We start from the raw sequence: 23059 nt of genomic DNA, 5'->3' as shown, positions 1-23059 counted from the left end.
ATAGCCACATCCTTTTTTTAACTTCAGGGAAAATGTTTTTAAATGGTGTTAACATGACTGTAATCCTCTCCTATTTAGAACTGACAGCTTTTCTTTTTTTCTTTAACACCGAGTTGCTTTCTATGGGATATCACTCATTTGTACCTACTACTTTGTCATGTTTTAATTATGCTGAGTTCCTAATTGTTAACCTTGAAGTGATCATAAGATATGTTCATATTTCACTTTCCCACTGGAAAATTTATTCTACACTGTTCTGTGACCTTCAGCTTCACTTGTGGATTGTGAGACAAAAAAAATCATTCAAGGTGTCAGCAATATATCAGCATCATCTGTCACTAAATTTCCACTCTTGTTCTTCAGTGGCCTCCCCGAGTCCTTGCTTAGCAGCTTGGTTACATTTTTTTTTCTTAACAGCATTTATTGTTGTTCTGGTTTTTATGCTGTTATGTGTTGTTGTTTTTTTTCTTTAAGGACATACATAACCCATTTTTTTTATCAGTTCTCACCTTCATCTCTCATTTTTGGCCGCCTTTGCAAGTTATCTTCATATTGTATTTGCACCAGGAAATTTCTTCTAAATCCTAAATTATTATATATTTTCAAAGTATTTTTGCTCTGTATATCACATTACATCATTACTGTCTCTGTCTACCTTTTCCTCCCTCCAACTTTGTCCTTACTTTCACCTATAAAAGTGCTTTTGACCCTCTATTCCTAAAATTCTGGGTGAATCTAGACGTGCCTATCAGTAACACAACCATCTTCACCTTTAGCACTTCCCCTAACCCGTGTGCTCAAGTGTCTTCTGTGTGCAGTACTTGGAGTGTTTCATGGTAATGCAAGACTTCTGTCTGCAGAAACAAGCTTTGTTTTTGTCCATAAGTCCTTCTCAGTACGCTGCTACGTGTGGAGTGCATTTGCTAGCTCTGACTGGTATCTCCTTTTTTAATTTCTTTCTGTTAAGTCACAAGACAGAAACATTATCATGTTTACAGTGTTCTATTAAATTTTTTCCCTGAGATGGACGCCTTCATGACACATGTTTATTAGATCACGAATACAAATTATTATTGAGCTGAACTCAAGATCAGATTTTCCATTCGAAGCTCCCAGCTTTTGAATCGAGTGTTTAAATTATATATATATATATATATATATATATATATGTATGTATATTCAATTTTGGCTTTGAAAACTTTATATTTGTTGTTCATAGGAATGATATTATACAAGAAAATCCTTTGACAGTGTAACAATAAAACATCTCAGGCTGAATCAGGATTCATCTTTATGATTTTAAACTAAAAAAAAAGTAAAGTAGCCCTATTTAACTTGGGTTATGACTGGGAAAAATGGGAATTGGTGTTGGCTCTGATCGTGCCATGTATGTGAGGCCTTTCAGAGGTTCTGTCTGGAACCCGAAATGACTTTAGCTCCTCCTTGCCCGAGTGCCAGTATATTAACCTATTATCAAGATTAAACTTTTCGGGTATCTAATTTGGGAGAAATCCTGTTGTGTGACAACGTACTGCCGCTAAGGAAAGTACTGCACACGCCTGAGTGAATACCAAGATCCTAGTGTGAAGTTCTGCCAGTATGGGCTGAGATTGGCAAAAATCCACACTGAAGCTTTGATTGCAGCATGACACAAAAAGTGTAATCTTGTCAGTTTGAAGCCATTTCAGTTAATAGTAATTCAGTCTGGATCACTACAGCTAGTGGAGGTATTTATCTATGGCATAGAACTTGAGTTGTTCTGCACTGCTTAAAGAAAAAAATGTAACAAGGTGGGGAAAATGTGAAAGCACAGAATTGTAAGTGTGAAGAATAGCTAGAAAAGAAGCTAATAAATGCTTAAAAAGATAGGAAGTATTCATAAGGGATGGTAAAAATGGACGAGAAACTGGGGGGAGAGCAATTCTGTAGGAACAGAGCATATAGCAAGAAGGAGGAGGAGGGACCAGCACCGTAAAACAAGTCACTTTACTTTCTGTGGATTTGACTCTTTGTGACCTATTACAGATGCACTTTTGCCCTCACTCCATAGGGTGGAGACTGTTTTGTTTGTGTTTTTGTTTGTTTTGCTAGCAGAGCCTGTTCAGTCCATTATTTATATAGGAGAATTATTTTCCTAGCTCACAGGCGGAATAGTTTAGTGGGCAATATTGGCAGTAGGGTGATGGTTGGACCAGATGATCTTGAAGGTCCCTTCCCACCTTCATGATTCTATGATAAGTTAAGCATTTGTTTGTTTTAAACACCGAGCTTGTGAAGAAACATTTCCCTCAGAAATGAGCACTCGTGTTATTTTTGCAGAACAAACTGTATATTATTCCCTGGAGAGACAAGTTTCAAGGTGTATTTTCTTGGTTTCACAATATGAACATCCTCGAATGCTTGTTTTCTGAATCACCCTGTCTTGACTGCAACATCAGAGAGTTGTTCCTGTCTGGACAGTGTCCAGCACCTCTAGTTTTTGTTATAGTTTTTGCTCGTCCATTTCCAGTGCTTGTTAGCAGGAATGTGTAATAGTAACAAGATACGTTTTAATTCATTTATTTTGCCTAAATGCGGGGTGTGTTATTTTTACCAAACCTCTTTGAAACAGAGGGTTCTATGTAGGGTTCTTTGTCCAAATTTATTTTTTCTTTTTGCCTCAATTTACTGAGCAGAGAAGTAGATAGTCTCAATCAAAGTATACCATAGTATCCACTTAAATTTGGTTGTGTATTATCTGCATTTTGAACTATTTTCACATAGATAACTGGTAAACAAATGTTCTGTTAATTTGCTGGTTTTAGACCCGAAATATGTTTTGTATGTTCTACTGGCGCAGGGGTTATTGTCCTGGTTTAAGAAACGTATCACCAAATAAGTGTTTAAAGCTTTAAATCTTGTTTTCAATATTATTTTTCCTGTATGAACAAGCTACTGAGATCCATCTTCATTCAGAGCAAATCCTGCCTGCCTGATATATAGAAAACAGCTAGAGCAGAGCAGCACTCTTTGTTCTCTTGGAGAGGAAAACAAACAAAAAAAACCAAACCACCCCCCCCAAAATCCAATAAACCTATGACAAAGGTATTGTTCACCACCTCAAATCCCTGTACTTTTCCTTATTTTCTAATTCTTCTGATTAATATACCTGGGTGGCCACTACCAACAGATTTTTTTCTGCCACCTTACTTGTAGCACATTGGCATGTAAAAGCTTTAGTCAAAAATTCAGGGCTTCGTGTCCCAAGTAATATACAGACGTTTGACTTGCAGGATCTTTGTCTGTGTTAACATTTTGAAAAACAACATGGCCACTCCACACAATCTAGAGTTTGCATCTGTCCTCTAATGATTTCCTGTGGCTCTAGAGCAATCACTTCAAGCTCGCTCTGATGATCACTAAGAAGATTGCATTAATCACTAATTAATATTATTAGTCACTAAGGTGATTATACCAGTCTTTCTGCACAACTATTCATTATTAATTAACTCTAGTTCAACCCTATGGGATGTAAGTCCTTCCTGTTATCAAGCCAGAAAGCTAGTGTCCTCTTCAGGTAGGATGCTTGGGCATCCAGGTGATGGGCTAAATGGTGCTGGCTTGTTCTGCATGCTTATTTTTATATGGGTTCTCATTTTATCCGCTTTGCTAAAATGGCTGACCAAGCTGTCATTATTTTATGCTACAGTTACTCTGATATTCTTTCTCTCTGACATTCAGAGATGCTGCTTTGCCCCTTTTGTATACACTCAGAACAATTTAAAGATTACTTCTCTCTAGTCTGCCTGTCTTACAGTATGTCCATGTGATCTTCCTTTCTTTTTTGCCACATCCAGCAAAACCTTGTTTTGATTTCCAAGACTTTGTACTCCTTTCCGACTTAGTGTCCTGTCTCTCGTTAGCTGTTAAGTTTTTGACTCTCACCTTTGATCAGTCCATGAAGATTTAATTGCTCATTACTTTTTTCCAAACAAGTTTCTTAATGCCTTCTTTCATATTGTGCTTAGTTATGTGGATATTTAATGAAGAACAATTTGTACCTCATTGTCTTCTCTCAATTAGTCTTCAGAAATATGATGACACCAATTATCTCTGGTTAGGAAATTGGTCTGTTGATACTGCTGCCTGTTAGACAAAGGTATCGCTGTCTCATTTATATTGTACTCACCCATTTCTTATATTGTACTCACCCATTTCCCTTCTTCTGTGTCTGCTTACTGTTTTCTGTTCTGGATTGAAATTATAAGGCCTTTGGGGCACGAAATACTTTTTTCAGGTAGAACACCTGATACAGTCCAAGTCCTGGTCTAAAGCACTACACTAATATTACCAATAAAGAAGAGTAATTGGCTGTTGAACGCTTTCTTGTTTTCTCTCATTTAAAAACAACAGACTGACCTTACTATCTCTGTATCTTGCAGTGCAGGATTAGGATGAAGTCTATTCCTGAAAAGCACAGTAACCTGTTTTCAACCTGGACTTCTAAATAACTTGCTCTGCAGAATAAGTATATCAACCGTTTCACTAGCCAAGCATATCTTTATCAAGCTGAGGAAAACACTGGAATTTCATGCATTTCACCCTTTATTTTAGCTCCTTTCATCATTTTATTCTGTGATCTCTTCAGGCTCTGGTAAAAATCCTACCATGGCAACAGCCACTTTCTTCAAAGTGTCAGCAGTAGCAATGCACAGCAAAGATTACACATCGGCTTGAAGGTGATCACAGGACAGAATTTTATAGTATAACACACCTTCAAAAATAAGCATCTAATAATATTAGCATGGCTGTCATGTCAAGGGCTCCTGCATATTGTACCTCAGCGACGCTCTTTGTATTTTAACCTGGCTCTGATTTGTAGCTACTTGTTGCTGGGTTCATCCAGAAGAATTGCCAGTACATGGAGTTCTCTATGGGTTGATAATCAAGACTGATGTTCTTTTAGAACATGGAGCACTTTATTGTTTAACTTGATGGTGCTAGCAAAAGAAAGAAAGTTTGGGAAAGATGTCTCTGTTTTCTTAGCTTCTGTGGAGTTCTTGTCATCTGTATAACATCCAGAAAAAATCTCATGTCAACATTACTGCCCTCTGTTAGAGCTCTTGAAATGGTGGCAACGTTGCCACATTTCCTCAGAAGGAAATCTCGTGATACAGTGTTCTGCCAGACAAGGGGCGCTGCCAGTCACAGCCTCCCTGTCAGGATATATTCGACCAGACAATGGCTAAAGATTCTTAAAAATCACCAGTAGGAAGATTTGTTTGCCACTTTGCATTTTTTTATTTTATGCAAGGCGAGTCTTGCATATTGAATTCCCCTATTGTTCTGAAACTATTGTGTGCCAGTTTGTCTTTGTTTTGTGGCTCTCTATAGAGATTCATGTGATCAAATTACAGCGTTTTTCTGTGCATGTCTGTGTGTGTTTTTCACACAATATTATCTATATGTAAACTAGAATAAGAAAGGATGGAGTTCAAGTTACCAGCTGGCACCAAACAAAACAGTAGAGACAGTCCCGTAGGCAGGGATGTAAGCTGGCATATCACATATCCAGGTGCTCACTGTGATCTAGAAAGCTTATATTCACTTTTCCTTTTCAGCTCTTATGTAGCTAATTAGTAAATTTTCTTACCGTGGTGTCTTACAATATAAATAGAAGCAATTGTAACCTAGTGTAAGGTTTCAAATTCCTGCAAAATCTGTGTGATTAACTTTTTTTCTTCATGGCAACCTGAAAGGCAGCATTCAATCTGAAATCAAGGGAGAGATTCCGCAGAGGATTTGGGGTCAAGCCTAGCAAGGCTGTTTTAAACACGATGGGTCTGGTACTCATCTGACTTCAAAGAAAATTGAAGGTAATCATTATTTCTGAGGATGAGCTCCAGAATAAAAAAGTAGCTTTAGCAGCAGTTTACTGTACATATTTCCTTTTTCTACTTTTCAGGGAAGGGAAGAAGCATTATTTTCCTCAATGGCTTGAATTAATTTATCTCAAAATAAAAATGACTTGCTTGGTTTTAGAGGAAGAGGTTCCTGTAAGAGGTACCCATTTTTTGTGTCATTTGGATGGCCCTCAGATATTTGCATTTAGAACTTTAGATAATTTAGAAATTTTGAGCTTTTTATAAAGACATGGAGGCAGAGGATCCATTAACTTTCATGAGAGGCACATTAAGCCAGTAAAAAATATTTATGCAGGTAATGAATTGGTTTAGTATGCCAGCTGTGTATGGCTTCAGATTCTTGCTGCCATTCTTTAGCAAAGGATAAGCAGCCAGATGCTTTTCAGCTGGCTCTCAAACAGAAAAGAGGTCATGGATGCTACTCTTCAAAAGATTTGAGATGCCAATAAAAAGAATTGAGTGTAGTAACTTCATTCATTCTGATGGCAGCTGTCCCACTGTTTCATCAAATTGAGGGATGTAAATTAACGTTTTGAGATTATTCCCTGTGGAATGATCTAATAGGAACCAAGCAGAAGCATGTAAACATTGAACTGATTTGAAATGTAAATATCCAAAATAATGTGGTAATTTGTCAAACTAAAAGGATTACAGATAGCTGTCCAAAAAAAGATACTGGAAACTAGAAACACCAGAAATAGGGGCATTAGTCTTCTGTACCCTGCATGACAAGGGTAATAAAACCATATCGATAAAGGTAGGTAGGGAGGTTAAATTAACTTTCTTTATTGGCCATTTTCATTTCAAAAGCATATAAAACTGAATAAGTATTAGATTGCTGCTATTGAATTGAATGAGATTCTGGTTTCATTTCATTTTCATGTCAACTGTGCTTTATTTATCTTCCTTTGTTCATTATTTATGTACACTCAAAGAACTATATTTAAAATTATTTATGGGTTTTGATTTAAAGTGACTAAAGTGAGACTGTACAAGATTCTTTTCAGACCGTGTTGTGCATTCTTGCTGCTCTTAGTAAATTTAGTGTAATTTTTCTGGCCTGAGGCACATTGTCAGAGGATTATGTATGATGCACTAACACAAGAGTTACTGTACATTACATAATTGAAAGGCCAAATAATATTAGAAGACTCCTATCTGTGTATGTTTGAAGATCCCCAGGATCAAGGACTGTAAGATTATAATTACTTGACATTTTTAGCTGCAGCTACCTGTCTGAATCCACTGGAGATGAGACTTCTGTCCACTTGTGACCTATGTTAGTAGATCTTGTGTGGATCCTTCCATTTTGAACAGGAGCTGCCACTTTAGCAAGTAGTCTCAGGAAAGAGGAGGACATGATTAGAAAAGGGGGAGTTCTGTCTGAATTAACAAAATTTCCCCCCATTATAAGAAAAAATACTAAAAGGTGTGTCATCAGGAGAAGAAAGTTGTGTTACGTTTCTTTTTATGGTTTAGCTTGTTGCATCTTCAACAGAAACTCAAAGCTTCCATTAGTTAAGGGTAATTTTGGGGATACCCATATTTTGTGTCAACATAAACTTGTTTTTCTGAGGGTGGTTGCAAGTTTTCTTCTGTCAAGACAAAGCAACCTGCCTCACCCAATTTTGTAGGATATTGAACTTGAACTCCAGCAGGCACTGTTTAAAATAGCTTCAATTTAAAATGTTCAGGTACGCTTGGTAAAAGGAACAGAACATAGAAAGGACTTTATCCCTTTCCCATAGTTTTATCCGTATCATCTAAATCCTGTGCAACAAAGCCAGAGTCAGCATCAGCAGGTACAACTATGCTGTTGCAGTAAGGTCAATGACAATGGTAAGATTCTCTTTAGAAGTTAAATCTTTCACCAGTTAAAATCCACTTACATTTCATCAGTGTACCACAGACATACAACTCTGGGACCTCTGAATAATTTAACACCTGAACATGCTTGTTATTGTTCAAGAAAAAGCTTTGTATAGCCTGATGAATTGAGTGAAAGTTCAAAGTGATATGGAGTCCTATGGGGTTTGTGCATCTCTGTAATCTTGATCTGACAGATATTTTAAACGTGGAAGAAAAACGTTATAAGGGAAGTCCGTGTACAGCAATGGGAATGGTTGCTTAGGGGGAAAAAGTTAGGAAGGAGCACCTAGAAAATAAACATACAGAACTTCTTTTTCTCCTTGTAAGTCTTTAATGAGTCAAATGCATGCTTGGACACTTCTCTGTAATTCTTCCCTACTGTTCCCATGCCCCTCCTAAGCACCAATACTGAACTTCAGTATATGTTCTTGGACTTGATTGTTCTAATAATACTTCTGAGAAAGCAATGTATAGGAATGATCTACTACATAGAAACATTTCGTAGAAATGAAAGCTACTAATCCGTGTGATTTAGTAGACTTCCACGCTTTGGAATCTACCATGTTTGACCTGTTTTTTCAAAATCACTTACGAGTTCAGTGCTGCCAAGAGCGCAGCATATACACTGCCCTGAAATACAAGGTTTATGCTGAAATCCAGTAAACCGATAATTTATTGATTCTTTGTTCTCCTCATTATTACCCTTTGTGTGGTTATTGGAAGTACCATGGAGGTTTGCTTTCTGTAAAGGTATATCGGTGAGCCACCGATGCTGTCCTCATGCCCTGTTGTTTGCATAAGCTGGTGATTTATAGATGCACTTGATGATGTGAGAAAAAGCATTTCTGTAGAGAATATGACGTCCTACAAATTCAGTAAGTTACTTTCTTACAGTGAGAAATAAACGTGATTTATCTCTGCAAGCTCACTTCATAGAACATTTGCTAAGCCTAAATGAAAGGGAAATAGGCCTTAATAAAAACTACCTGTTTTCCAAATGGGAAAGGAAGAGAGGATCTGATTAACTGTGTGGTGCAGATGCAAGTGGGTTGGCTTTTATGCTCAAGCAAATAAAACAGCCCCCTTCAATGAACAAGGGGAGTGGTGGTGTATTGGAAACACTTAACAAATGCCTTTGCATATTCTTGCATGTGTAAAAATTTACCCAAAAGAATATTATTTTATCATTAATACTTGTAAGAATGCATTTCCTACACGTGACTTAGTTTTTGAATGTGCTGTTATTGGTCTGGTGCATAGAAATATCTGGATGGGGTGAAGAATTAAGATCTGTTCTTGAATCCTAGTGAGTACTGTAGTCTAATAATTCACAAATAGTTGTTTGAAGTTCTTTAAATTTGATACCAAAATATGTTGCATTATTTCCTTCAGAAAAATGTTCATTTAAAAATCTGATATTTTCAGTTGCTACTATCAATATCCTTTCAATAATGTAAAAATTGCTGCCTTGCAAACGGGTGTTAAGGAGATATTTCATTAACACATTTCACCATTTTTGTTTAATAAAAGTCCATTGAGTTTAGGTTACAATGAGTATTGTTACAATGAAATTTGTAGTTCAATGAGCTTTAAAATAAATTAAAAAAGGGGGCTTTAAGTGTCTTTTCATGTGGTTTTAGATGTATTCTCACATCAGTGATACTGGAGGAGCTGTTTGACTTCCGATTTATTTAAATAAGATTGGTTTTGAGTGAATGACTGGTGAGAGATTAAAGCTGTTCCCAAAGTCCTGTGTTTCTGTAGCTTCATAGCTCTCCATGCATATAAATGAGATGCTGAGCTACTGCTTTCAGTATTTTGTATGGCTATACACTTATTCAAAGTGATCATTACAAATTCTGCGTAAAACTGATATTTTCTTTCAAAACTGCCTGATTTCTAATTTCTGTGCTGTGTGTGCATTAATCATCACACTACTGGTTATTTACTGGAAAGGTGAAACTTCTGTAACCTCTTCAATTTCTTCTTAGGTAAAAGAAGAGGAGCAGTCAGCCAATCACACTTTGATGATACAAGAGACCCTGCAGCAGGCTTCAGTGGAGCTGTCTGAACAGCATCACCTGGTAGTCTCTTCAGATGAAGTGGAGGGAATTGAGACAGTGACTGTCTATACACAGGGTGGAGAGGCTTCAGAATTCATAGTTTATGTTCAGGAAGCGATGCAGCCCGTAGAAGAACAAACTGTGGAACAATCTGTGCAGGAGCTCTAGAGAATGGTGTTCAACGGAGACGGCTGCCTGATTTGCCAAAGCCAAAACTTTCATTTCTTTTCCTAACAAGACCAAAAACAATCAAGCTGACAAATTTACAGATTTTTTGTGAGGTGAGACCATACTACTAGATCTGGTTGGACTGCATCAGTAATTTAGATGTTATGGACAAAACTTCCTTGGATTTTTTTTTTCCCTGGAAAAAAGTACATATTTTGAGGAATAAGTATTCATCCTTATTTAAGAAATCTGTCATTTGATTCCTGTAAATATCTCAAAATATTGTCTGTTCAAAAGTGTGTTATACCACAATTAAAAAAAAAAATCTATAAAGGTAGCTAGAATGTCTAGAAAACTCATTCCCATTCATCCCATCTTACAGATACTAAGTATGTGTTTGACTTCACTGGAAGCAGGGATTTTTTTATTTTTTTATTTTTGTAAAATTAGAAGGACTTCTTATTTTTGAGTATATGCTTAGAATGTGTTTGCAGAGTTGTGGACCTAACCCAAAGAAAGGCTCAACGCTTAGAAATATTCCACAGATGGACTTTGATTTGTGTTTGTGAGTTGATCATTTGGGAGGTATTTAAAGCCATATATGATAATTTTGGGTACCAATAGCATAATTATTTTTTAAATAATTGGATAATGATAACTGTCCGTCCTGCCTGTCCAGTACCACATGATGAAACCAAATGTTTGTCAACTCAGTGAAATGGTCTTCTGTTTTTAAGAAAAAAATATATTCAAATGATTTGTAAATTCTGTTAAAGATGTATGTTCATATGTTTTAAAAAAAAGATGTTTGTAAATATGACTGTGTGAAAGAACTTGTACAAAAAGTAAGTAAATATTGACAAAAATTTAGATATTCTTAATTATGCATGTATATAGTTCCAGATTTTTCTTCATGAATCTTGAATTGTTTCTGATTTAATATTTTTAAATTTGAGCTATAAAAGTTATTAATTAATAACCAAATTGTCATGTTTTCTTTTAATGCACTAATTCCTTAAGTGTTGACTTCCTTTTCAAAGCTAAGTAGAGAATGCTGTTTTGCATTGGCTCTGACACATTATTCCTCCAGTCAGTAGTTTCTAATCAGGAAAGTAGTGTAATGAAATCTAGGAGGAATTTTTTATGTGAGTGAGCTTATTTATGGGCATTTTGAGTGGACAAGTGAAGAAAAGCTTTTAAATGCATTGATGAAATGCAGTGAGTTGGTCATCTACCTCTTGTAATTCTGCTGGTTTTTATCAATGTGATACAAAATCAGAGTGCAAACATCTAGTGTTAGCTTCTCCCTTATCTGTGGTGATAATAAATTTACATGTCCCAGCGACATTTGGTTTGTAGGACAGAGACCTTTTTGCCATTTACTCTGTAACTGGCTGGGCCCGGTCTCAAATGTCAGTGTTGATTTCAGTAAACTTACCTAAAATGAGCCATGAAGTGTGTGTTCAATAACAATTGTAACATAGAAAATGATGCACCAAACGTACCAACTTGATTAATCCGCAATAGAAACTTGGTTTTGTAATTACTGCTTAACATTTAGTGTTGATTTACAATAACAACTTTCTAATATCTAAAAGAGAAGAAAACAGTCTCAAATGGTTTTCTTAGAATTTATTGAAAATAGCCCATTTGCTATTAAACTACGTTTGGAAAAGCATCAGAAAAGCATCGTGATCGTATGTAGTAACAGCTGTGTTCTTAACATAAAACCTTTGAGTCAATTCAGTAATGTATTTTATTATTAGCTGGCTGTGGGGGGAAAATGGGAAAGTATTTTGCTATATATCACTCAAGAATTCTGAAGTAAATTATTTCCAGAGAGACTCAGTACTTCTGTCTATATGAGGTGTGTCTGTATTTGGAGGAAGGGTTAGGTTTTATTTATTTATTTATTTATTTATTTATTTTGATTCCACTAAGTCATAGCCATGCATACCTACTGAGGTGTAGGAACAATTTCTTCATGGAGAGGACAGCCAAGGATTGGAACGGGGTGCCCGGAGAAATGGTGGTGTCCCCATCCCTGGAGGTATTTAAGAGACGTGTGGATGTGGCACTAAGGGACGTGGTTTAGTGATGGGACTTGGCAGGTCAGGCTGGTGGTTGGACTTGATGATCTTGGAAGTCTTTTCCAACCTAGATGATTCTGTGATTCTAAGTCAGGAAAGATTTTGAGCTGCATTGAGTACAAATTCTTGCCACCATAATTACGTTTTCATCTTTCTAGGATATGCAACTGTAATATTATGAGGAGATAAGTGCTTCTTCTTGAACGTAAGTCACTGAACTTCACGAAGTGAATGTCCAAAGAATTGTCTGTCTTTCAAAAGCAGGTTTCTGAAAGGAAGAAAACAGAGAGCTTTGTCCATACCAGTCATTTGAAGAGGCCCCAGCTGTTCCAGTTTTCTTTTGTCTGAATTGGGAACCACCAAGAAGGTAAGAATTAACTCTTTTGCATGTCAAGGTCTGTTTCTGTTATCACCTGAACAGCACAGATTGTTTTCAATGTAGATTCAAATCCTTTTATCCAGTTTCTTTTGTGAGGATTAGATGACCTTTCCTGTTCAGGGGAGACGAGGAGTTATGGCTTTAAGTTAGTTGAGTAGCTCCTGCTTCTGAAGATTATACATTCTTCCCCACACTACTAATTTTTATTAGCATTTGCTGCTCTATGCAGTCTTCCGGTTTTCCTTTTTGACAACTGAGGAGTTATCCTGGCTTTAGGCTAGCACTTAGCAAGTATTGCTCTTTAAAAGTTTATGCATGCGCAAGTCGGGCAACTGGGCTAACTGATGTGCAGGGCTAAGAACACATCAAATGGTTCCGGGAATGTGTTGAGCATAGGGGAGATAGGTCTTGGAATCGTGCAAAGATTTTAAAAAAACAGAAGAAGGAAGCTGCAAATAATTTTAGTGGCAGTGAGGTCTTATTTAATGAAAGGCAAGGATGATGCTTGAAGCTAATCTCTCCTTGTGTTACAGAATGGAATAACCGTCTGTACACAGAGGGGAAAATGTGAGCCTTGCAGGACAAAAGCCACAGGAGAGGGCTTGGCAATTGGGTGTTCCAAGTTTTGCTCTTTTCCATCTCTTTCTAATTAGTTATATCCATAGAGACTAGTTTGTCTTTCCTTAGTAGAGAAAGAGGATGGGATCTGCCATTCTTTGGCAGATGGTTTGTTTTCTGTGGCCAGTTGTGGTGCCCCTTGATCCCAGCACCGTTGCATGATACTAGTGATCCTGCTTTTAACCAGCTTTTGTAGTATCCTGGCTTCCATGGCACTGCACCAACAGGGGCTTTTCACTGGATCTTTATCACTTGTCTGGAACGTCCATGGGATGAAAAGAGAAAGGAACTGCATACTTCTGCTTTGTTGATTTACCTCAAAGTTGGGATTATGTGAAATCCCAACTAGAGAGATTATAATGTTTGGTTGTTCCTACTATAATGAGGAATAACACTCCTTATGTAAATGTATTTGAAATAAATGCTTTTAATGTCACTTTTTTAAACAAGTTTACAGAAATGACATTGCTGCAAGTTTGAGATTTTCAAAATGTTTTAATGAATTTCTTTGAAATAATCTTCTAAAGTTTTAAAGTTCTGAGTTCACACACAGTATCCTGGCAGTGCCATATAGAATTTAGTCTTACTAAAAAGAAAATAAAAATGTTTTCACATTCCAATAAATTTGCTCACCATGTGGATGTGCACTTTACAAATTTCAAAGAAACAAACAAGCCAAACCTGCCTCTCAAGAATAAGCATGTACAGTAAACACCGTAGAGAAAGGAAGAAAGTACTGGAAATAATATTACGAAACACTCAAATTTTCAAAGAAATGAGTTCTTATTGGGCAGAGAATTTGGTATATGAGGGATCTTTGTGAAGCTGTGTTTAACTGGATTAATCAGGATTTGATTTTTGGCTTGAGCTCGTCATGCCTGCGCATGGAAGAGGTTTGTCATTTGCTGCACCAGCTTGTTGAAACTTCAGTGAGGTCCACTGAGATGTGGAAATTGACTCAGGAGGAAGTTTTGAGTACTTGGCCCTTCTGAACATCAAACTCTAGGGATAAAAGCACACTGAACACCCAAGTCTCACTTCAGGAGAACTTTTTTCTCAAAGTTGCACCTAATTGTTCAGGGAGGTGGAAGGACTGTCAACCACTCTTATGCCTTGAAATACAGCAAGCCCTGCCTAAACGTGGGGTTTTATTTCTGTAAGAACAGTGACGTTCAGCTGAGACCTCTGCAACTAGTATTGAATTGGAAAGAATATTGATTTTTATTTTGCCATTCTTTTGATGTGAAAATAATGATGATTGTTATCAGAGTGCACGGAGTAGAGTAGAGTGAAGCAGATGCCGTACACAAAATTACAGAGATTGTTTTTCTTTGGTTTATGTTTTGTTGATAACACAGTACAGTTCCTGCTTTTTGTAGGCGTGTTTGAGCTGTATCTGAAATTTTAATCATGAGCTTGTTTGCAGACTGCATCAATAGCAAAAATGCACTTTCTTTAGGTAATGCTGCTAGAATGCTGCTAATACAGTCTTTGCTCCTAACATGACAAACTGCAGATGTTCCTTTCCCTTTTATAATCTGATCACAGTGATGTTACTGAGTTGTACCGCACACAGCTTGACAGCTTCTCAATTTGCATTTCCAGCTTTCGCATCATTAGCGGACATCATTTCCATCAACAGCAGCACGACTGCATTTGTCTTTTTTTCTTCCTTGAGGTGAGGACAACTTTTCATCCTGGAAGACTTTCATGTTCACTTAGAGTTATATTTTGGCACATCCCGAGAGCATCAAACTTGATATTACGACATGAATATGTAGTATCATATTCATCTCGGGAATAATTCCACAAGGTACAGGGAATTGGTTAGGTGATCTTTCATGTGTCCCTGCTCAACTCGCCTGTGTTGGGCTTTAGTGATTACAAGCAGCACCACACATTTCGAAGGGCAGCGCAAATTGCAGAGCCATTGTTGTAGGTTCCTAACAAAAGCTTCTGTTCGAGTCTGTTATGATCTCCACGGTCACTCCTCGAGGTGTATGAGGCAGAGAAAGGAAAGCAACGCCTGTTTCTCTCTTGCTAAACACAAATGGTTAAAAATGCTCTGCTAATAGGTGAACGTAATTCCTCTCAGTCCTATACAAAGCAGATCAGTGCAGACTCACCGTCCCAGAATGACTTCTTTCTGAGAAAGAGATACCAACGACCAACCTGATCACCTCTCCAGATTAACCAGCCAGAGGAGAAGGAGAAGGGCTTAGTGTGATACAAGAGTGGAACGATGGGATGTCATTGAGTGAAAGAAATATTAGGCCAAAGATTCGGATTCATTTCATGTTGAGGAGAACTATTAGCTTGTAAGATGGTACCTGAAATAGTAAATGCTTCTCTTCTTGGGGTGCTTTATTATTGTCCTGACTTGAAATACAGCCAGACAGTGGGACTGTTCCTGGTGGGAAGGGTAGGGCAGCTGACCTCAAAGGTTTCTCTTACACTTCGTATTTCTAGGCGTTTAATAACAACCAAGGAGAACAAAATGACCTGTTTTATATGCGGAGCTACACCTAACAAGGATGCTTTAGAGAGGATGCTTTAGAGAGCTTACTCTGAAGTAATTGATGGGATGGGCGTCGATGGGCTGTTAAATAAGAGCAAGATTGCAGTTTACATTTTCTTATGCCACTTATTCATGAAAAGTCCAGTGCAGGACTTGAAATGAGTGATGGTTGCCAATAAAATATTAAAACAAAATAAACAGTTCTGACAATGCTATAAATGAGATTTTTATTCTCTATAAAATATTTTTACAGTCCTCTTTGCTAAACGTGGATGAAGAGGGAAACTGGAGTCAAAACATCACACAGAGTTTGGCTGGATTTTTCCAACGCTGTGAATTTTTCTGAAAAGCTGGAAATAACTTTATCAGCCTAGGTAAAATAAAAAAGGATCAAAAGATCTTCAGTGTTTTGGAATGAAATCAAAGAGAAATTTATAGAGCAAGCTTCATTATAATTTTTTTCTTTCAGTTCAAGGAATCTTCTGGAAAATAAGGGGTCATTTTGTGTTATGCACCCAAAATGAGATGTACTGTAAGTATATTTTACAGAATCACATAAGATCTGTAACACTGAAACTGTAGGAGCTACTTAATTCATAATATTCAATATTTTTTATGGGCTAGCAAAGAAATACAGGACAAAATATCGTCATAGATTACAGAGCCAGTCAATATGTTTACAATTTGTTTTGGAAATACTCCCCGCCCCCCCCCCCCCCCTTTTTTTTTTTTCTTTTTTTTTTTAAGCTTTGAGAGCATTTAGGTTTCTGCTAGCATTGGGACTGAAAATACTTTCTGGGACCTGAAAGCTGGATGTACTAGGGGTATTAATAATAACATACAGACCTTTTTTTGGTGCTACACAGCTTATTCAAATCCATCTTCAAATGGTTTTAATCAAGTATTCCCTTCATCTAATGGTAATTAAATGAGTTTCAAGATGTGATAGAAAAGGTCCAAGTCAAAAAATAACCGTGTCATTGGAAATGAAGTAACATCAGTTTTTACTGAAACAGCAATACTTCTAACAGCCATGTGGGGCCTGAATTTATATCATCCCCAGAGTATGTGAAAAATACATTAGTAAATAAGTGGGAAAGTTTCTGTGGCTGTTGTGATACAAGTTCTGTGACACACCTTTTCTTTGAATATACGATTTACAATTTTGGTGATGACACAAGTGTTAGGTAGTTGGCTTTTTAGTTTATTTTGTCTGAAAGCCAACCCCCCGTAGAGAGATGTTTTGTGTTGGGACCAAGCAACCCAAGCTGCCGGAATCAGAATTTAGGAAAAAAAATAAGAGAACATTTTGCTGGTGAGAGTGCTGTTCACTGGTGTGAGTGGAGTCCAAGTGGGAAGTAAATAACCCCAGGGTGATTTTACAATTTCAGACTGGAGAAAGAATGGAAGTCAAATCAAAAAGTTAAATTTGTGATCATCTTGTCAGTTTTCATCATGAAACAAGCTCAGAACTTGCAATACACTCCTGAATTTCAAGGGGAAAAAAAATCATTGCTGATTTCAATTTATGGGTTGTGTTGTTTCATCACAACAGGTGCCTGTTCGTGGCTCAAGAGAAGTAAGGGACATGACAAATGCTCAGAAATACCAGTAAATTGTAATCCTCTATTGTAAAAAAGCCTGCATGATCTATCCCCTATCTTTAACTCTGGATTTTGAGGGTTTGGGGGTTTTGTTTGTTTGTTTGTTTTTGTTTTTATGTTTGTCTTATCCCTTGATCAAAGGTCAGTTATTTACCCAGCTAAAGCAGCCACCCTTCCCTTGCCATAAAGGTAGCCAAGACAGTGACATTCTATTTAAAATTTGGTTTTAGTTATTCGGATTGAGACATTCGGACATTTGAAACCTTTAAACAATGAATTGCACGTGAAGCCATGTCTACTTAGAGTTCAGTCCCTCTAGAGCTTTCCTTTCCTCTTTGATGCTTCCAGCACTTTGGGTGTTGAGTTGAACTTCTGGGCACTACCACGGTGCAAGAGCTTGCTCCTACACCTTGCAGTATATGCACGTCCTGCCGTCATAGCTGTGTGAGGTCAGGAGAGGCTGGGGACAGTGAAACATCCGCACTGACTTCCTGAGGCACTACACAAGGTTCACTTTTGAACCTAGTGGTGTTCATCAAGACAGCGTGGGCCTCAGGTGCTGCTCTCTTCCATTTGCTGGAGGCTACTCCAACACCAGAGGTGGTGTACGAGCTCTCTCATCCACTCCAAGGAAACAGGAGCATTAATCTAACCCCGTACCCTCTCCTTGGGTCATACCTGAGGGTTTTGCCTCATCCCTCTGCTCACAGAGCTGTTGGGCACCCTTGAGGAGGCCGGTGACTGTGAGCATTTGGGGATTTCATTTCTACCAACCACTATGGTTAGCTGTGGGAAAAAGTGCAATGGGGACAGGATAAACTCTTTACACTATATAACTAAGGGTGGGAGTGCCATGGTAAAATGTTCTAAAGTTCTGTATTACTTAAATTCATTTTTATGCTGAAAAAGTTCTTTTCTCATGTGCCTGAATAATATATTTTTTTCCTGGCAAAAGGACTTATGCTGACTTAACAGCATCTACATTAGGAATGCGATCCACTATAGCTCTCTTTCTTAAGGCGTGATTAAAAAATAAATAAAATGGAAAACAAAAACAAAAGCAAACAGACAAAAACACAAACAAAAAACATGGACAAAGCTCTAGGTAATGTACTTTAACCAGTCTAAGTGCTTTAATTTGCCTGGATCAGAATGGGAAAAAATAAAAAAAAAAAAAAAAAATTGCTAGCTGACAAAAATTTAAATGCATATGGACTTTTAGCAGAAAGTAAATAACAGAGGGACTGCCACAGTGATTGTGTTATGGTTTTGGTGTTTAGTCTAGTACTGTATTTTATATTGCTTTTTCCTGAACCTGCAACAGAACTTCCAGCTTTCCCTGCAGTGCATTAAACTACAAAGATGCAAGATGTTACTTCTGAGAAAACTTAGTGTTTATTTAGCCATATGTTAAAAAGAGGAGGCAGGGTGAAATCTATTCCTGATACTGCATACTAAGCAAGATGCACTATTTGCTAATTTTACCTTTTTTTTTTTTTTTTTTTTTTTTTGGCTTGCCACTGGAGGCTACAGTCTAGTTTCTAGTGGTAAGCCTTAGCAGATACCAAGAGAGGAGTGTAACACCAAGGCAAGCACGAACACAGCCTGCAAAGCCACATATAAAAGACACAATACTTTCAAAAAGTCCTGACTTCTTCTTGTAGTGTCACAAGAAGGAGAAGCATGTTTTTCTTTGAAAAAGAGTTGTGTTTAGCAGCAAAATTCTGTATTTACATTATCCTATGGGCAAGCCACCAAACTCCTGTCCCCATGCCCATTCTTCAAAGCAATCAAAGTGTTTTGTCTTAAGCTACAAGATTTTGCTTTTTACTTTATTCTGTCTTTTCAGGGCCCAGTTCATTAGCTGTAAGTGCTGGTACTTTATGCTTAAGTTGTTCCTCAAAGACCTGAGGGCATTGAGTGCTGCGAGGCATCTGTAAGGTTTCTACAGTAGATGTCAGAATGTCCTATATCACAGCTCAGCGTAAAGCCAGATTGTCATTTAATTGCATATTTCCCACTTGAGCCAAGATCCATCTGAACTGGACGTTTGTGCTTATTCCCTTGTGCTATATATTCGGCAGAACGTGCTTACCGCTTTCACTATGCGCTCAGAGCTCTTGATGCTCTTTTGTTATGCTGAATATGTTGGTCCGGTTTTCAACCTTTGTTCAAGACAGCGTGCTTTATCCAGATACTCAGAAATGTAAAAGGATTCTCTGTATTAAAGGACTTCACTTGTTCTGAGACGATAGATCCTGCTTATAAAACAGAAGGCGCTAAGACTTAGATACTGGGTGATTTACTGCATGCTCAAACCATTTCACTAAGGCTGACACCACAAGGGTATATGAAATTGTGCTTAAATCACCCTCCCGGTGATTTAGAAGGACTAGTTAAATACCTGATTTAGAAACTAATAATTGAGCCTAGGTGCACTGGCAATTATGTATGCGGTAATTGCACGTGTTAGGAGCATGTATCATGAAAATGGGAACCAATGGGGTTATACTGCTCCTCGGGAGGCTTTAGAGATGGAGAGGAACAGCTAGAGTGGTTAAAAACAAAATTAGCTATGCATAGCTAGAGATTTTAAGGCATCAGCATCTGAACAACAGGACTAATTCTCCAGTGCCAATGAACCTGGGAGCTCATCGCCGCTAATTGAGTGTTCAACAGCTCCGTGCCTTCAGGTGGGAGCTGGGCAGTAATTCCTGCACTCCTGGCACACCGGGTGACTGGAGGACTCTGGCACTATCTGGCACATGAGATGAAGCTGCTGTAAAAATAGACGCAGAACAGTTTCTCAGGACTTGCTGACGAGCTACGCTGCCAGTTTCTCAGCATCCAAAGGTCAAGTCTTATTTGCATAAGGCAGAGCATCGCAGCAGCTCTCAGCGCAGGTAGCAGCCCACGAGGATCCCAGAGAGCTGCAGTGAGTTTTGAGCTGGCTGCCCTCGTCATTGCTGTTTTCATGGTGTCGTGGGCAGGGTCTGAGCTTCTAGGAAGTCAGTCCAGTGAAAGAGGCAGGTGAAAACTTTCACCAGTAACACGTACATCATCTAGCAGAAATCCACAGCTGGTAAAACAGCATTTCTCCCATTTCTCCCCAGATGTAACTGTCTCTCACATTCAGTTGCACGAAACTTGCAAAGCTTATCTGCTGACTGGAAATAGTGTTACAGTCCTTCTGGGTTACTCTTGCCATCCTTCTTTGTCATTTGGAGGATAAAAATAGCACAGGTCAACCCAATATCATTCTCTAGCTGGTGACAGGCAACTACAGCTTAAATAAGGCTGCAATTTTGCAATTCCGATAGATAGGTAGATAGATAGATAAATAGATAGATAGATAGATGAATTTTCAGTAATCTTAAAAATGAAATTCAGAGGACAATGATTTTGAAGATTAAACAGAGTGAGATGTCCAGGGCTGGTCTTCAGAGGTGAGGAGTATTTGGCATGCCCTCTGAGGTTTTTGAATATCACGAAGTATTTTGAAAGTATTTTGAAAGTATTTTGAAAGTTTGAAGTATTTTGAAAGCAGTATGTAACACAACTGACAGAATCCAAAGTTATTGCTTCAGGATGGTGGCCTCAACGAGTCTTAGTTTCTTCTTTCTTAACATGGTTATCAGAGTACTTGTCTACATCGTGACTGCTATAACAGGATGCTTATAAAATCTACATAACAAGTATTTTGGAAGCTGGGATCAACACTGAAAATGCCATGTGTACTTTGGAAGCATGTCTGGATGACATTTTGAATGTTGACCCCGGCTTCCAAAATATTTCTGATGTCTCCAAAATAAATAGGATACAATTCAAAACAATCAAGTGCAAGGAAGAAGGAGTCATCTGTGCGACTACTGGTTAGGGGCAAATGTGCTATGTAGAAGCCGTACAGCAGAGGACCTGTATATGGTACTGAATCAGAAAGCACTGCTAGAAAATTGGTCTGAAAAAAGGCAGAAGTCATCCCAAGATGGATGGCTTTCAGGGTCCTGAGGGCACTGCTAGGCCTTAATCACAGAACCACAGAATCACCTAGGTTGGAAGAGACCTCCAAGATCACCCAGTCCAACCTCTGACCTAACACTAACAAGTCCTCCACTAAACCATATCACTAAGCTTAATGTCCCTGACAAGCTTTTCCTGGGACCCTCACCCACACTCTCCACCCATGGATCTGGGAACCCAGTCCTACCCCGAGCTCCTACCCCCAGCCTTGTCTGCCGCTGTACCTCCTGCCCTATATCCTGTTGTTCCTCGCTGTGTTCTCTAAATGAACACAGGACTCCCTAGATTCATCACCTGCCTTGTCTGCAACAGCTGATGTTATGAGCACCCAACTTTTCCTACACCGTTGAGATCCTGTGGGACTGCAGAGTGATTGATAAAGGCACCGCCTGAGCTGGGGTCTCACTTGGCTTCCACCTCAGACCCACTAGCTGGTAACTTGTAAAAGCCACAATGTGATCCTTCTGAGTGCTCGGCGTTGTGTGTCTAGTCCTAGGAACTGCACTTGGACACTGCTGTGGACTGCCTGGAAGAATCCAGGGGAGAACAGATGTTTGGAGGTGCAGTAAACATTGCCTTTCAGGAAAGACCACTGGAAGACAAGGGGTTGTTTAGCACAAAGAAGAGAACAACTGGGTACATTTTTCATGTAAGAGCTTCCCACAAAGCAGGGAGGTTCCTTTAAAGAGGAAGGTATCAGTGCAGTATGCATATATGCAATGAGAGGGACAAGAAGAAATGAGCTTAAATATCAGGAAGAAAGATGCAGAACAGACATAAGAAAAACTTCACAGAAGTAAATTTTTTGGGAAAGGGTTTCATCAATGCAGAGCTTCAAAAGCAAGCTAGACAGATCTACTTAAGTACTGTTGATCCTCTGAGGCAAAAGGAGAGGCTTTATGGCCTCTTAATGTTAGAATCCAACTTTATCAAATTGAATAAATCAGACGGACTTAGTGTGTGACTGGAGCTTGTGAGCGCTTCTGCCATATGAATATTTAGGAGTAATCATCTTGATCATTTAAGCATGCTCTCTGTGGCCTTTATGGAGCTGTAAAGCACAAATGCAAGTCAAGCCAAGTACATCTATCCCAACTTTGTTATGTGTATTTGTAAATCATTTGAATGTTGTTTTCCTAAACACTTTTTAGGTTTGTCATGCAAAGCTAGAACTTCAATTCTAAGCCCCAAATTAAGTTTTTTTAACATAAAAAGGATCATAGAGTCACAGAATTGATAATTTAGATTGGAAAATACCTCTAATACCTCTATGATCATCAAGATCATCAACCTATAACCTAGCACTGCCAAGTTTACCACTAAGCTATCTCCCTAAGCACCGCATCCACGTCTTTTGAACACCTCCAGGGATGGTGACTCAGCTACTTCCCTGTGCAGCCTGTTCCAGTACTCCACAACCTTTTCAGTGAAGAATTTTTTCCTAATATCTGACCTAAACATCCCCTTGGTGCAACTTGAGGCCATTCCCTCTAGTCCTATCACTAGTTACCTGTGAGAAGAGGCTGACCCCCAGCTCCCCACACCTTCCTTTCAGGCAGTTGTAGAGAGCAATAAGGTCTCCCCTGAGCCTCCTCTTCTCCAGACCAAACAACCCCAGCTCCCTCAGATGCTTCTCACAGGACTTGTGCTCCAGGCCCTTCACCAGTTTCATAGCCCTTCTCTGGACACACTTCAGGGCCTCAATGTCCTTCTGGTAGTGAGGAGCCCGAAACTGAACATAGTACTTGAGGTGCGGCCTCACCAGAGCTCAGTACAGGGGGACGATCACCTCCCTGCTCCTGCTGGCTGCACTATTCCTGATACAAG

The 23059-nt window shown here is 38.5% G+C and overlaps 1 protein-coding gene across 1 annotated transcript in view; it reads left to right on the top strand.

Moving 5' to 3' along the window:
* Positions 1–10984, top strand: part of ZFAT (zinc finger and AT-hook domain containing) — an 89273-nt gene extending 78289 nt beyond the window's left edge. The window contains exon 16 of the mRNA XM_035561692.2: positions 9764–10984. Within this exon, the coding sequence (XP_035417585.2) occupies positions 9764–10003 (240 nt within the window). The 3' untranslated portion in view covers positions 10004–10984. The remainder of the gene's footprint in view (positions 1–9763) is intronic.
* The last annotated feature ends 12075 nt before the right edge of the window (positions 10985–23059 follow it).

Source organism: Cygnus atratus, chromosome 2 (genome assembly GCF_013377495.2).
Source record: "Cygnus atratus isolate AKBS03 ecotype Queensland, Australia chromosome 2, CAtr_DNAZoo_HiC_assembly, whole genome shotgun sequence".
In the NCBI taxonomy this organism is placed as follows: Eukaryota; Metazoa; Chordata; class Aves; order Anseriformes; family Anatidae; genus Cygnus; species Cygnus atratus.
This window is presented reverse-complemented; position numbering and strand designations above follow the sequence as displayed.